We start from the raw sequence: 12724 nt of genomic DNA, 5'->3' as shown, positions 1-12724 counted from the left end.
AGAATATGCATAGTACGCAGCCTACGGAACATTTTCATGGCTAATTTGTAACAGCAGTTGCAACGGGCACAGATCAAGTTCTTCAGATCCATGTTTTACACAACAAACATGTTAAATGATATTCAGGTGGTAAAACTAGCAAATAAGCAAGTTAGGAAAATGCAGAAGAACCTACACTTCCAGAAATAAAGCGATCACATGGCATTGGGGTGCATTTGGATGTGAAAAGCAGATAAATGTTATTGCAAATTTCTGTATGTTGTCTCCATTTGGTATCAATTAGCATGGGAGGGAAACCAGTTCAGTGTTGTACTGAACTCCAAAGTAGGTGCATATTAGCACAATTACAGACATCTCTTCAGCTGATGAATTTATAATCAATCATTCAAATCATAAGGTAAGAGAGATTGAGTGTGATTTGAAACAAATTAGTTGGACTTGGGGTTAGTATGTACAGGGCTAAGGCATGATCTCCATAAACCCAAATTTCATATCAGGACTATATATTTAAGTAAACATAACAGGAATACACACATCATCACAAATGGTCATGCAAAGAAGCAAGGAGGAGACAGAAGCCTATTAACCCCAGCACTGCTCAGCCAGGGAATAACCCCGATAGGGAGAGATTCAGGCCCAGTGATACCCCGAATTGTGAAACAAACCCATGAGCCTTCGGCACCTCTGACCACCCTACTTGTCAGTTACTTTTCTTAGAGATTGCAGAAATTACGTGAGAAGAAATTCTCATCCCTGCCAGAAGGTGATGATTTTACCAAATAACTTGAATTCGGGGAAGGCAGGCATTGGTTAAAATATTTGAATGTGATTCCCAAACTCAGCATAAAATCACCTCAGAAACCAAACCAGGTGGTAAAATCTGCTGAGTGACAACATTTACTTGCTCTCAAGGCACTCGGAGAACTACAGAGAGATAACATTCCAAAAAGTGTCATATGCCAGTAGAAATTATAAGATAAAGAATTTTCTGTCACCTTCTTTTCTGGGAACAAGAACCACGGTACTGGGGACAAGCTGAGACGTATTAATCCAAAGGCACTGCAGATGAGAAATGAATTTGTAATTCAGTCACCTGGAAACCAGGAAACTCAGCTCAGCCAGTTCATCACCCACTGACCTGGTTCTAGGCATGTAGAGAATGATACCAGGACTGATAGTAATCCAGAAAGCATAGATTCCTGCCATTCCCTCTTATCTCCGCCCTGACCCAGCTCACTGATGTGTTTGGTGGAAGAAATCAAAACATAATCCAAAGCCAAGTGGCTGAACCTCTGACTTTTGCCCTTTGAATACAGAAGCCTTCCATTTTCCTTTCTTGGTTGAATATAGTGATTCTGGGTTCCCATCCCTGGAAACATGTTCTCAAAGAAGAGTTGCTGAAAATGAAGGGATTTAAGCTTTCACTCTGAGAGTTGCAAAGCACCCTTGACATTAACGCTGAGCATTCTTCTGCTATAGGAAAGTGGTAAGAACAAAGCCCAAAGACACTTCTGGCAGTGGAAAGAAGCACAGGGCCCAGGCACCTCAGAATGCCAGCACAGGAAGAATGGGTGCCTTTCCCTCAAACGCTAGCAGCACAATATTAGCTCATTGAACAGCCCATTCCCACTCTAGATGCATCAAGTCATCTTTATTTTAAAAAGTCTAAGATTTCCCCCATCAATCATGTGTCTACATGTGAGCCAAGAAAGATGCTGTGCTAACATCCAAATTAGAAACATCACAGGGAGAGCTACAGGCATGAAATCCAAGGGGAGCCAAACTCCCCAAAACAAAGGCGTACGGTACATTCTATTGGGTAAAATTGGCCCAACTTTGGAGTGGTTCTGACAGAACCAGAAGAAATATCATCAGGATCAGAGTTAGTCTGACAAGGTTATTGTAACTCTTGCTCTTCTCCAGAGACATCCACTCAAACCTCAAGAATAGTTGAGCCCTGGAACCCCCAGGATATCAGAGCACTTGGGTTTGAGATGTCCATCACGGCCTCAGTGAACCAAAAAGACCTGGGACTATTTTTCCCCCTCTAGGAATCTTTGAGACTTTCAGTGCCAGTCTGAGTTCAGAGGATATTCCTTTTTTTTAAATTTTTTCCCCTCCTTAACTTTCTAAATTGTTAATCCTCAGAAACAACGATACCATATCGCCCTGGATTGAATCTAACTAAAACTATTCTCGTTTCAATGGTTACAAGATCAGCACGCATGGTAAATTAACTCTGTGCTTGCCTTTCAACCATGTGCCTTAGTATAAAAGGAGAAACATTTATTATGTGAATCCAGGTTTGAGATAGTAAAATGCTATAAAATGTCAGCTGTTGAGATTGTTGCTGTTGTTTGAGGTAGCAATAACCAACCCAGGTGAATGGGTGGCACAGTCTGGGTAACTAGCCCAGAGTCCGTTTGGGTTGCAACAACTAAGGATCATTATGGAAAGTTCAGAAGTACCTGGGTATCAGAAGAGCCTGAGATATAAGGAAACCTCATTCCCTTCGTACCTGAGCTTTAATGATTCAATCAAATTAAAAAACACACACGCAAATCTAAGCGTTGGTTCAAGGTTTAGCCACTGCTGGAATAATGAAAAAAAAAGAAGATACACGAAAATCAAATATTAAGAAACAAAATGTGAAAGTGGTGCCACAGTGGAACAGCAAAAAAATGTGTGTTTGTGTGTATATATAATCACCATCTTTTATGTAGAAGAGTCTTGAGATAATGCTACCCATTTGCTTTAGAATACTCTCATTATTATATAATCAACTATATATATATATATATATAAAATATATATATATACATATGTAGGTATATATATAGATATATACATATATAGATATATAGATATATAGATATGAATAGCTGCACTCCACTGATATTGTTTTCCTAGAGAAATATGACAAGAAATTTAAACAGATGTTTTAGCCAGGCATAAAGTGAGAATCAATTATGACTATTTCCTTTCCCAAAGTCATTTCATTTTAGAGAACATCTAAGTAAAACCCTCTCTGATATAAATGAAATAGCATTTCTTTGAGACACAAGACTAGTAAATGATACATATCAGTCTATGTCCTGTGACACACTGCTAATGGGCTGAGAATTAAAGTCTCTTTTTCAGTTATGTCAATGTTTATTTTTTTTTAAGCTTTAGTCTTAGGAAGGTTGCCCAGGAAGTATATTATCTCTGAAAATGTCACCACTCACTCACCAATTAAGGAAGGCAGCAGTGCACAATCAGCAGTGACCCCTCTATATTATAGACCTTGACACTTGGATCTACTGGGGAGGGATGGATCAGACAATTTAATAGAATATACAGTGACTAATTTTTTTCCATGGAAAACATTTTTTGTTTTGTGGATCATGCATTTTTTTCCCTTTGGATTCATTTACAAGACCAAAACAAAAGCACTTAATGATGTTTACAGTGAAATGAAACAGCTGAAGACCAGCACATAATCACCATATTTTGTTTTCTCATCTTTAAGTCTTTTAGCAGTGGGGCTTCCAGCTGAGCTTGCGTCTAGCTTCTCTCAAGACATAGCCAAGCATCCTGAAGCTTCACTGAGCCTAAACACCAAGCTGAATTCATAGCTCTTAATTGAAAAAGACAGGCTGTTCGCCTAGCATGTTTGCATCAGTAAAATATTGAAAACGACATTTGTGCCCAAGTCCATCTGAACATTCTGCTTTAGCTGAATGCTGCTAATGTTTTTGTGCCCTGGCTTATGTCTAACACGCTTTTAAATAGCTCTTACTGCTAAGGCATGTGTGGGTGAGTTCGCAAAAATAGAGTCTTCTTCATACATGAGAAGGCTCCCCCTGACATGTACTTTGAAGCGTTTTTCACATGACCAATGGCATGGATTTTTGTGGTAACCGAAGAGATCTGGCAAAGCAGGCCCATAAACATAACAGAAAGTCTGGAGCTTTCCCTCCTTAGTAAAGAATATACACTCTGTGGTCAAAGAACAGAGTCTCTCTCCGGGTGAAGTTAACCAGCCTGATATGGAAATAAAACCCAGCCCTTTGTGCCCAAGTCCATCTGAACATTCTGCTTTAGCTGAAGGCTGCTAATGTTTTTGTGCCCTGCTTTATGCCTACCACGGTTTTAAACAGCTCTTATTGCCGAAGCAAAAAGGGACATTTATTCCTGGTGAGAAGGTATCCGTTCACTTCCTAGGTGCTCGGGGCAGTTATTCATTGAAGAGAAATTACACAGACACACAGTCAGCTTTTCACATGCCTGGATATTGTTCAATACCAGGAGACCCACCCAGGGAGAATAAAGAGGGATCTGGTCACGTATCAAGACGTCTCAAAACCCTGTGGGAGCCGCTGAGGCACGAGCAGGGTGCGCACCTTGACAACACACTCAGTACAGCAAAGTAGCGCAGGGTGCCTACGAGCACTCTGGTTTCTTTGGGATCTGTGGTTGCAACTTACGTGCAACCAGCCCTTACCGTGGTCAGGCATCTGAGATCCCATGGAGGTCACACTGGCGTGCAGCACATCGTTGACAGCCGTGTCACAATACAGGCTCCGCTGGACGTCGTGTTCGCTGTCGGTCTGGTCGCTCTCCTCGTGTCCGCTGTCCTTCAGGCTGTTGCCCTCTAAGTCCTTGAAGGTGGAGCTGCTGGGTTAAAGAAAGAAGGACCATTTACGACTGTGATAGGCATGATTGTAAAACAAATCTCTCAGGGCCAAGATGATGTCAGCTCCAGCGCTGAGGCCAACAGTGACTGGATTGCCCAACAGGGCAGAAGGAAGAGAAATTTCGGGTTAAAGACAGTGGAACTTAGCATGGCAGGGAGGGTCCCGCTCCTGGATGCTGATGCAGCTAATGCGTGCATTCATTTCTCTTCAGGGCATTACTATGGGCAAGTCGGAAGAAGCTGCAAATCTGAAACAACCACCTGCAAAGAATATAATAATTTCAGAAGGTTTTCTTTCTCTTATTATATAATCAAAGTAAAATAATAATAGCGAATGTTTACTGAGGAATTACCATGCACGAGACACTGTTCTAAGTGCTTGACATGAATTAACTTTTTCAATCATCACAACTCTATAAGAGAAAGGTATATTAATAGATAGGTGCATTAACAGATATATAAGAGAAAATATGTTAATAGATATTCCCATTTGCAAATGAAAACAACAGAGGCATATGGAAGTTAAATAACTTGCACAAGATCTCACAGCCTATAAAAATGTAGCAGATCTATAATGAAACCCAGGCGGTCTAGCTCCAGAGCCTGGACACTTACTATTATGTATCCTGCCTCTTCAAAGATGTCTACTAATCAACTATAGAAATCAAAGTTGGAAGTAACGGAGGTAATGCAATTAAAATAGAAAGGGTTATTGGGATCAGAGAACTCAGGTCAGTTTTAACTGAGAAATGCAGAGGGACAGCTTCAAAGAAAAAGAGGAGAGGCGGGAGCTGAGAAAAGAGAGCCTTTGTGCATGGAAGGTAAGACAACAGGGTGGACCAGAAAGTAGGCTTCTACAAAACTGTGGGTGTAGTTATGTTAACAACATAGAAGCTTTCAGCTCAAGAGTTTGTGGGTAAATTTTTCTTGCACTTGTTCAGTCAATCTACCACACAATGCACTAAGCATACTATCCAGAAAGCTCATACCATTTCTCACGAACTAGACAATAATACATAAGGTCTATCCGTAGAGGCCTCACTTGCTGTTTCTAATACTTTGTATGTCCTGACAGAATCTGCAGCTGTGCTGCACCATGGACCATAAATTATGCATCTAAACCACCTAGTGAATGGTGAATCCATTCCCTAGTCAGTGAGGAAGCAGCAAAGTCATACCCAAGAAAATGTGTTGTTGACTCAACAAGGGAAGGTGGCACGCTTGTGAATTAGGACAAGTCCCAACAGACCTGCTGTACCTCTGAAAAGGAAGCCCTGTGGAGATGACACTGCAGACTCGCTTGATCTGCTCAACCTTGAGCATCCATAAGCCTGGCTCTCGGAGGCTTTGATATGAACACTCGGTACATAGGATGAAGAGCTATGCCATGGATACAATGGATACACTGTCATTCTCCACACTTGGTCGAAAGAAATCACAGCAGGTTTTTAGCGTATGACCCACCTATATGTAAAATGCGTGCTGCCCTGAATATGAAAAGGAAAAGAGTAAAAGGGCAGTAACTGGAAAGACCATAATTATAAGAAAAACAAAGAGGAAGAGAGAGTGAGGCATCGAACTGTTTGCTAATTATTGGCAGAAAGGATAACTGATCATCAAGTATATTAAAACTACAATCACTCAATAGAGTAACTCTCTCAGCTCCTCCAAATTACGTCATGGAGCTACTCAGCCCTGTGGACACAACAGGACGCAGTTCTATTAAAAAAACAATCATTCTATAACTCTCTTATGGTCAAGAAGACTAACTGGATACACATGCTTTAAAGTTGGCCACCATTTCTAGCTTTATGCCACAGATTTTGTGGCCTCCTATAAATACTAATCCCAAAGCCTGAACAGATTCAAAATTTGTTTTTTAAGAAGAAAAAAAAAAAATGGTCCTCCCCACATGCACTTCCACACATTAGAAGAAAGGAAATGACCTGGATGACAGTATTGACTTCTACATTTTTATAACAAATATTAATTTTTTCTATCCATATCAATGATATCTGAAGCGTATGAAAACTTTTTTAATCCACACCACAAAATTCTTACTTTAAGCCAGAGGTTTCAACCCTGAACTGGCTGCATTTCAGCAGTTGCCAAAGCTTGCTTAAGATATATGATGATGAGGCATACAGTCTAAGGACAATGCAATTCGCCATTCTTTAGAGCAAGTTTCTCAACCTTGGCGCTATTGACATTTTTGACTGACTAATTCTTTGTTGTAGCTGTCCTGTGCATTGTAGGGCGTTTAGCAGCATCACTGGCCTCTACCTACTAGATTCCAGTAGTGCCCCTCCCAGAAGCTACAACCCAGAATGTCTCCAGATAGTGCCAAGTGACCCCAGCTGAGAACAACTGCTCTAGGTTCTTTACACTCTGTTCCTGTGACATGTTAGATTTCCAGACTGTAGTGAAAAGAGCACTGAACTTGCAGTCATTAGAACAAGTGTTAATACGTGGTCTGCGATTTATTCAATGCGACCCTGGGCCTGATATCTTACGCCTGGAGCCTTGATTTCCTTCTCCGTAAAATGCATTTGCTAAAACGTCCTTCATGAGGCCATTCTGAGGACTCGATGAGCTGCTGTTCATGAAGTACCAGGTATACGCAAATGCTCAATAAGTAATTATTTAATATGATCAATTACTCCATATGGGAATGTTTTCATGGAGTTACAATTAAATATTATGACCATAGTCTTTTTATAGGATTGATATAGAAAATGTATATTTAAAGAATGTTTCTATATCTCCCACAAACTACAGTCAGGCCTTGTCCACTATGTTCATTTTTTCTAAAATTCAGGAACAGGAAAAAAATTAGCCTGTCAAGTGTGTATCTTGTCTTTATTGATAAATGAAACTATATTCCCTGGGACACTTACCATTTTGTCTTGCCTTTCCAAAAGCTTCAAAGTAAATATAATGTTTAATTGCAGTGAGTTGGATGCCAGAGATACAGCTTCTCCTAATTGGTTTTGCATCTACCTTTTTTGAAATTTGATTATTCTATTTTATATGCATCTGAATATTATAAACCATATCAGGGCTTTTGACTTTTAGGTAGAAAGGAGGGAAATAATAAAATAGTGAAGGATTGGCTGCCAGGAACTAAGAGACTGGTAGTGTGAGCATGAGAAGTCATGTATTTTCAACAGAAAAGGCAAAAGGGTATATCCCTCTCCCCCAAACCTTGGAAGAGTTAACTCTTTTAAAGATCAGTTTGCCCATCTGACAAACTAAGTACCACTTACTCTGATACTGTAAGGACATTTAGTGGCTTAATGAATGGATTTGTGTAAGGCAGTTTCAGACCCAGTGAGCAAGATGCTGCAAATTGTAAAACAGCCTGGTAAATGGCTACTCACCCAATTACAATTTATGCCAGGCATTTAAAAATGCTGATTTCACTTGCTTTATTGCCTGTGTACCTCTTGGAAGACAAAAGACTTGTAAACCAACTTTTGTGAGACAATAAATTAGGGGTATCTGTTTGCAATGGTATTGTAAATGCAAATGTTTCTATTACTGCTCTGGTAGTCAACAAGACAGATTTGTTTGAAAACACCTGAAACAAGACTCTACATATAACAGTTACTCAGAAAATGTTTGATGAATAAACATTATTCAAATTCTGACCCTCATTTTCCCTTTAACATATTAAAGATATTTCCAAAGGACAGAATAATCGGAGAGGAAACAGGTCACATCTTCCTAGTAGGTGACACCCCATACACAGGGAATGCGACCTGAGAGTCAAAATTAGAAGGGAGTTAAGTCAAAAAGAATATTGTAACTATATTTAAGAAACATTAGGAAAATCCCAGACTGGTCCCTGGACCACCTGTCTCACAATAACTTTGGGAACCTATGAAAACTGGAGATCCTCTAGGGATAGCGCTAGAGACTCTGCTTTTAACAAGCCTCCTAAGTGATTCTAACGCACATTAAAGGTCAGAAATTGCTGGCTTGAAGGAAAGTTTAGTGCTAGTTTTTAATGGCAAAATGCTGAGGTTTTCTTCAACTTCTTTCATCCATTCATTCAATAAACACGTACCAGCACTTTTTACAGACAAGGCACCATACCAGGTGCTGCAAAATCCTAGGACAATTTGGGTGGAAAATGAAAGCATTCTGCATGCTTTAGAAGCCAATGCTCATTTTCCTTTCCGCATAGCTTCGGTACCCTGTTCATTTTCTGTATTACTTTCTTTCAGCTACAGCCTCGTGCCCTGCCTGATATTGCTCCAAAAGCACTGCAGGAGTGGATATCAGAGAGCAGCACAGAAACCAGGTATGAAGAAAGAGTGTCACAGCAGGGGCAAAATGCCACTGTTGGCTTTCCTTGCTCTGAGGAGATAGCAGGGAAACAAACACAGCATGAGGGGAGCCCATTCAGAAAAAATCCCAGATTGTCTTGGTTTGTTAATCTGGGACTCCAGTATAAGCCTTGGGTACACCTGCAGTTTGCAGGTAATGTTCTGGGGGGGTGGGGGGTCACAGAAATATAACACTAGATTGCTCAGTGCATAACATTATGGGGCATGTGCCATATAGATTCCTTTTCCCTTCCACATCCCCTCTTCACCCTTCTCAACACTGATTTGTGCCAGGAGCACTCCTTGCCCTCTGGCTTTCCACTGGTTTGCCTGAGATAAATGTGAGAGAGAGAAAGAAGCCTGTGTGTAAGCAGCCTGGCCAACACAGTTAACAGCTCCTGGGGAACGCCAAAAGCAAGGTCCAAGAAGCATCCTTGGATGAGTTAAAAAGGAATAGAGGAAGAGAGGACCCATAGAAGAGGAAGTTCTCGAAGTTGGCCTGAAATTGGCTCGGCATTCAAAGAAACAGGGACGAAACTGTACAATGAAATCTGATCATCAGATTCACAATTTCCTGGCCAGGAGGTCTTTTCCATGCATGTAAATGGATCCTCAAGAAACCACACATGGCAAAACCCCTTTCAAACATCGCTGGGAGCTACTGCACATGGTTTATAGGGGTTTTCGCCTGGTGTTAGTCATCCCTCTCCTTTGACATTTCCGCACATTTTACATTTAAAATGGTTAGTCTCCAGAAAAGCATAGCGCACAGGATTTCTGTATCTTTGCAGGTACTGTGCTTTGTCTAAACCCAGTGGATCCTATACATTCCAAAGCTTTTGGGGTTTTCCAGAGCCCTCAAGATTCCGGAAACAGAACCTGGTAAAAATGCACGTGTCCCTGAGCTTCCAGAGGTTTCCTCTTAATCAGCGTGGTCCCTAGTATGAAAAGCTACTATATTTGATTTCAGACATCAGGAGACTTTTCCACTGATAGCCCATTACGTCCAGGTTGTGCCTTTCTGTGTATGTGTGTGCAAACAGGAACACAGAAAGCCCTGGCCAGTGTGGCTCAGTTGGTTGGAGCGTCACCCCGTACACCAAAGGTGACACTTTCGGCTCCCAGTCGGGGTGCATCCCAGGTGGTGGGTTCGATCCCCGGTAGGAAGCAACAAATCAATGTTTCTCTCTCTCTCTCTCTCTCTCTCTCTCCCTTTCTCTCTCTAAAAATCAATTAAAAACACATAAAGTAATTAATTAAAATCAGAGGTTTCTAGTGAGTCCCAAAGCTGCTGTGGAAATACATGTATCTCAAAAGCAAAATGTTTCAGTGTAAGCTTTCGTCTCACCTGCCTGCCTTGCGTGTATGTTGGATATTCAGAGCCGACCTAAGGGGTGAGGATCCCCAGGAGTCAGCTCTGAATCAGGCTCACGCCCTCAGTTTACCCTGGTCGTAGGGTTCCCCGGTACCCAGAGCTAGCCCAAGGGGCCCATGAGGATACGGCAAGTCCCTGTTTTTACCAGAAGCATGAAAAAAAGGAGCTTTGCTTTACATCCTCATAGCTGTTTTGTAACTAACAAACTGTACTTAATCCCTCCCCCTTTTTCAACCCCAGTCCCCACTGGAAATATCGGGGGGGACACTTCGTGAAGTATATGACTGTCTAACCCCTACGCTGCACACCTGAAACTAACACAAAACCAAATTGAGTAGAAACTGTAATTGAAAACGAAAATTTAATTAAAATAAATAAATAAAACCCAGGCTGACAAAAAAAGGAGCTTTGGAATAACAGTCGTGAAGCAGAAAACAAAGCAGATTTTTGCTGCAAAATTACTCTAATCAATGCACAAAAAGAGGGTATTATTTTTCCTCTAAAACAAATTAGTCAGATAATTTTTAATTCTTCACGTTTTATTTTTTATTTTGTGGGCCAAGAATAGATTCTTCCCAACCTCAAAAAAAAAAAAAAACCACCAAAAAAAGTCCAAGCTATGCTATGAGAGTAATCTTGGGATATTCATTTTGAGATATTTAATGATTATCACTTAAGGTCACAAGCAATTCCAAACCAACACAGGTAAACCTAGCATGTTTTCAGAGGTTACTGCAGCATCGTGAACTAAACTAGATATGGATTAAAGTCACTTGTGCGACAAGCTAGTTTATTCCTTGACTCCTACTATTCTGGTGATGTAAATTTATGGGTTTAGAGACAGCAAAGTAATCGAATTTTCAGGTTTTCTCTGCTGCGGTTCTGACATACCCTGCTTGTGCCTCTGTTTCATTTCTAGTATTTTAACAAACACATTCAGAGTCCAGTCTTAGCTGCAGGATAACCACTCACCCATCTAAGAGGATATTTGCATGGTCTGTGCTGGGTTTTCTGCACAAGTTCTTGCTTTGCTTAGCTCTCCCTCCTTAAGGCCCTGTCTTGTCCCCACTGGGCACCCACTACACCAGGTGGAATCTTCCTTGGCAGGGCTCAGCTCATATTCACTCACGATGAGGCTTTATGGCTAACGGAGTTCTGACCAACCATCGCACAAATCTGCACTTTGCTTCATTTGAAACACTTGCAAATATTTTAAGAAGTACTGAATCAGGCAGAGTTCTTTTCTTTCCCTCTCTCATCTACAAAGTTTTTCTTTTTAAGATAAGGAATTAGTTTATCTGCCATTAAAATATATTCAAAATAATTTCAAAACTTCCAAACAACAATCTTGAATTTGACTGAAGTTCCACATAAGAAAATGTTTAAGACCTGTTTAAAGTGAAGAGCAACAAGAATTTTGCTAACATGAATTTGAAAGCATCTGTTCTCTAATACTAGATTTCTAAATGATTACATAATATGATGTCAATTTTCTTTTTTAATTTGTGTTTATGCACACATTTAGATGTAAAGAAATATGATAAAATCCCCAAAGTTACTATTTTGGGGTAGTAGAATTACCAGTAACTTTTATTTAGCATTTTGTGCTCTTCTGAATTTTCCAAATATTCTACAATTAGCCGACGGGCATTCATTTTTATTTTTTTAATTTACTTTTTTAACATTTTTAAAAATTGATTTTTAGAGAGAGAGGAAGGAAGAGGGAGAGAGAGAGGGAAACATCGATGTGAGAGCAAAACATCCTGCACACCCCCTACCAGGGATCTAGCCACAACTCGGGCATGTGCTCTGACTGGGAATCAACCAGCAACCTTTTGATTCCCCACAGGACACCCAACCAGCTGAGCCACACTAGCCAGGGCTAGGCATTTATTTTAAAATTCGAAAAAGGCATCCTTAAAAAAAAATGTAACCTGCTTTGCTTTTTATATCGCATCAAGCTTAGCTGTAAAAATAGACAAGCAAACCAACATACCTTTTGATTAAATGGGCTCGGCTGTTCACATAGTTGGAGTCAAACGAATAGTTTTCAGTCTGCAATGGGGAAAAAAAAGATTAAAAAGGTTACATAGGTGATTCAGGAAAAGAACCAAACTGTCCTACTTCGGGGGAATTTTTCTACTGGGCAAGAAGCAATGAGTGAATCAGAAACCGAGGGCACGGTGGGGTAACAGCCTGAGGGATGCCTGCTGCCTCCTTGGGGCCCCGGGGTTCTGTGGAGGCAGCTCTCACCTGCAGACCAAGACGAACTTGCCACAAACATTCCCTAGAAGACGGCTGGCTACTGACCATGCAACCACTTAGGGGAAGATACAGCAT

The 12724-nt window shown here is 40.7% G+C and overlaps 1 protein-coding gene across 3 annotated transcripts in view; it reads right to left on the bottom strand.

Annotated features, from left to right (window-relative positions):
- PCDH19 (protocadherin 19) overlaps window positions 1-12724 on the bottom strand; it is a 102548-nt gene that overhangs the window by 32408 nt on the left and 57416 nt on the right. For 2 of the 3 annotated variants that reach the window (XM_081126156.1, XM_081126154.1), the window contains 2 exons: window positions 12381-12439; window positions 4487-4659 (listed from right to left, as the gene is read on the bottom strand). In XM_081126156.1, the coding sequence (XP_080982282.1) occupies window positions 4487-4659; window positions 12381-12439 (232 nt within the window). The remainder of the gene's footprint in view (window positions 1-4486; window positions 4660-12380; window positions 12440-12724) is intronic. The other variant, XM_081126155.1, reaches the window with a different exon arrangement.

Source organism: Miniopterus schreibersii (assembly GCF_964146895.1).
Source record: "Miniopterus schreibersii genome assembly, chromosome: X".
Taxonomy (NCBI): Eukaryota; Metazoa; Chordata; class Mammalia; order Chiroptera; family Miniopteridae; genus Miniopterus; species Miniopterus schreibersii.
This window is presented reverse-complemented; position numbering and strand designations above follow the sequence as displayed.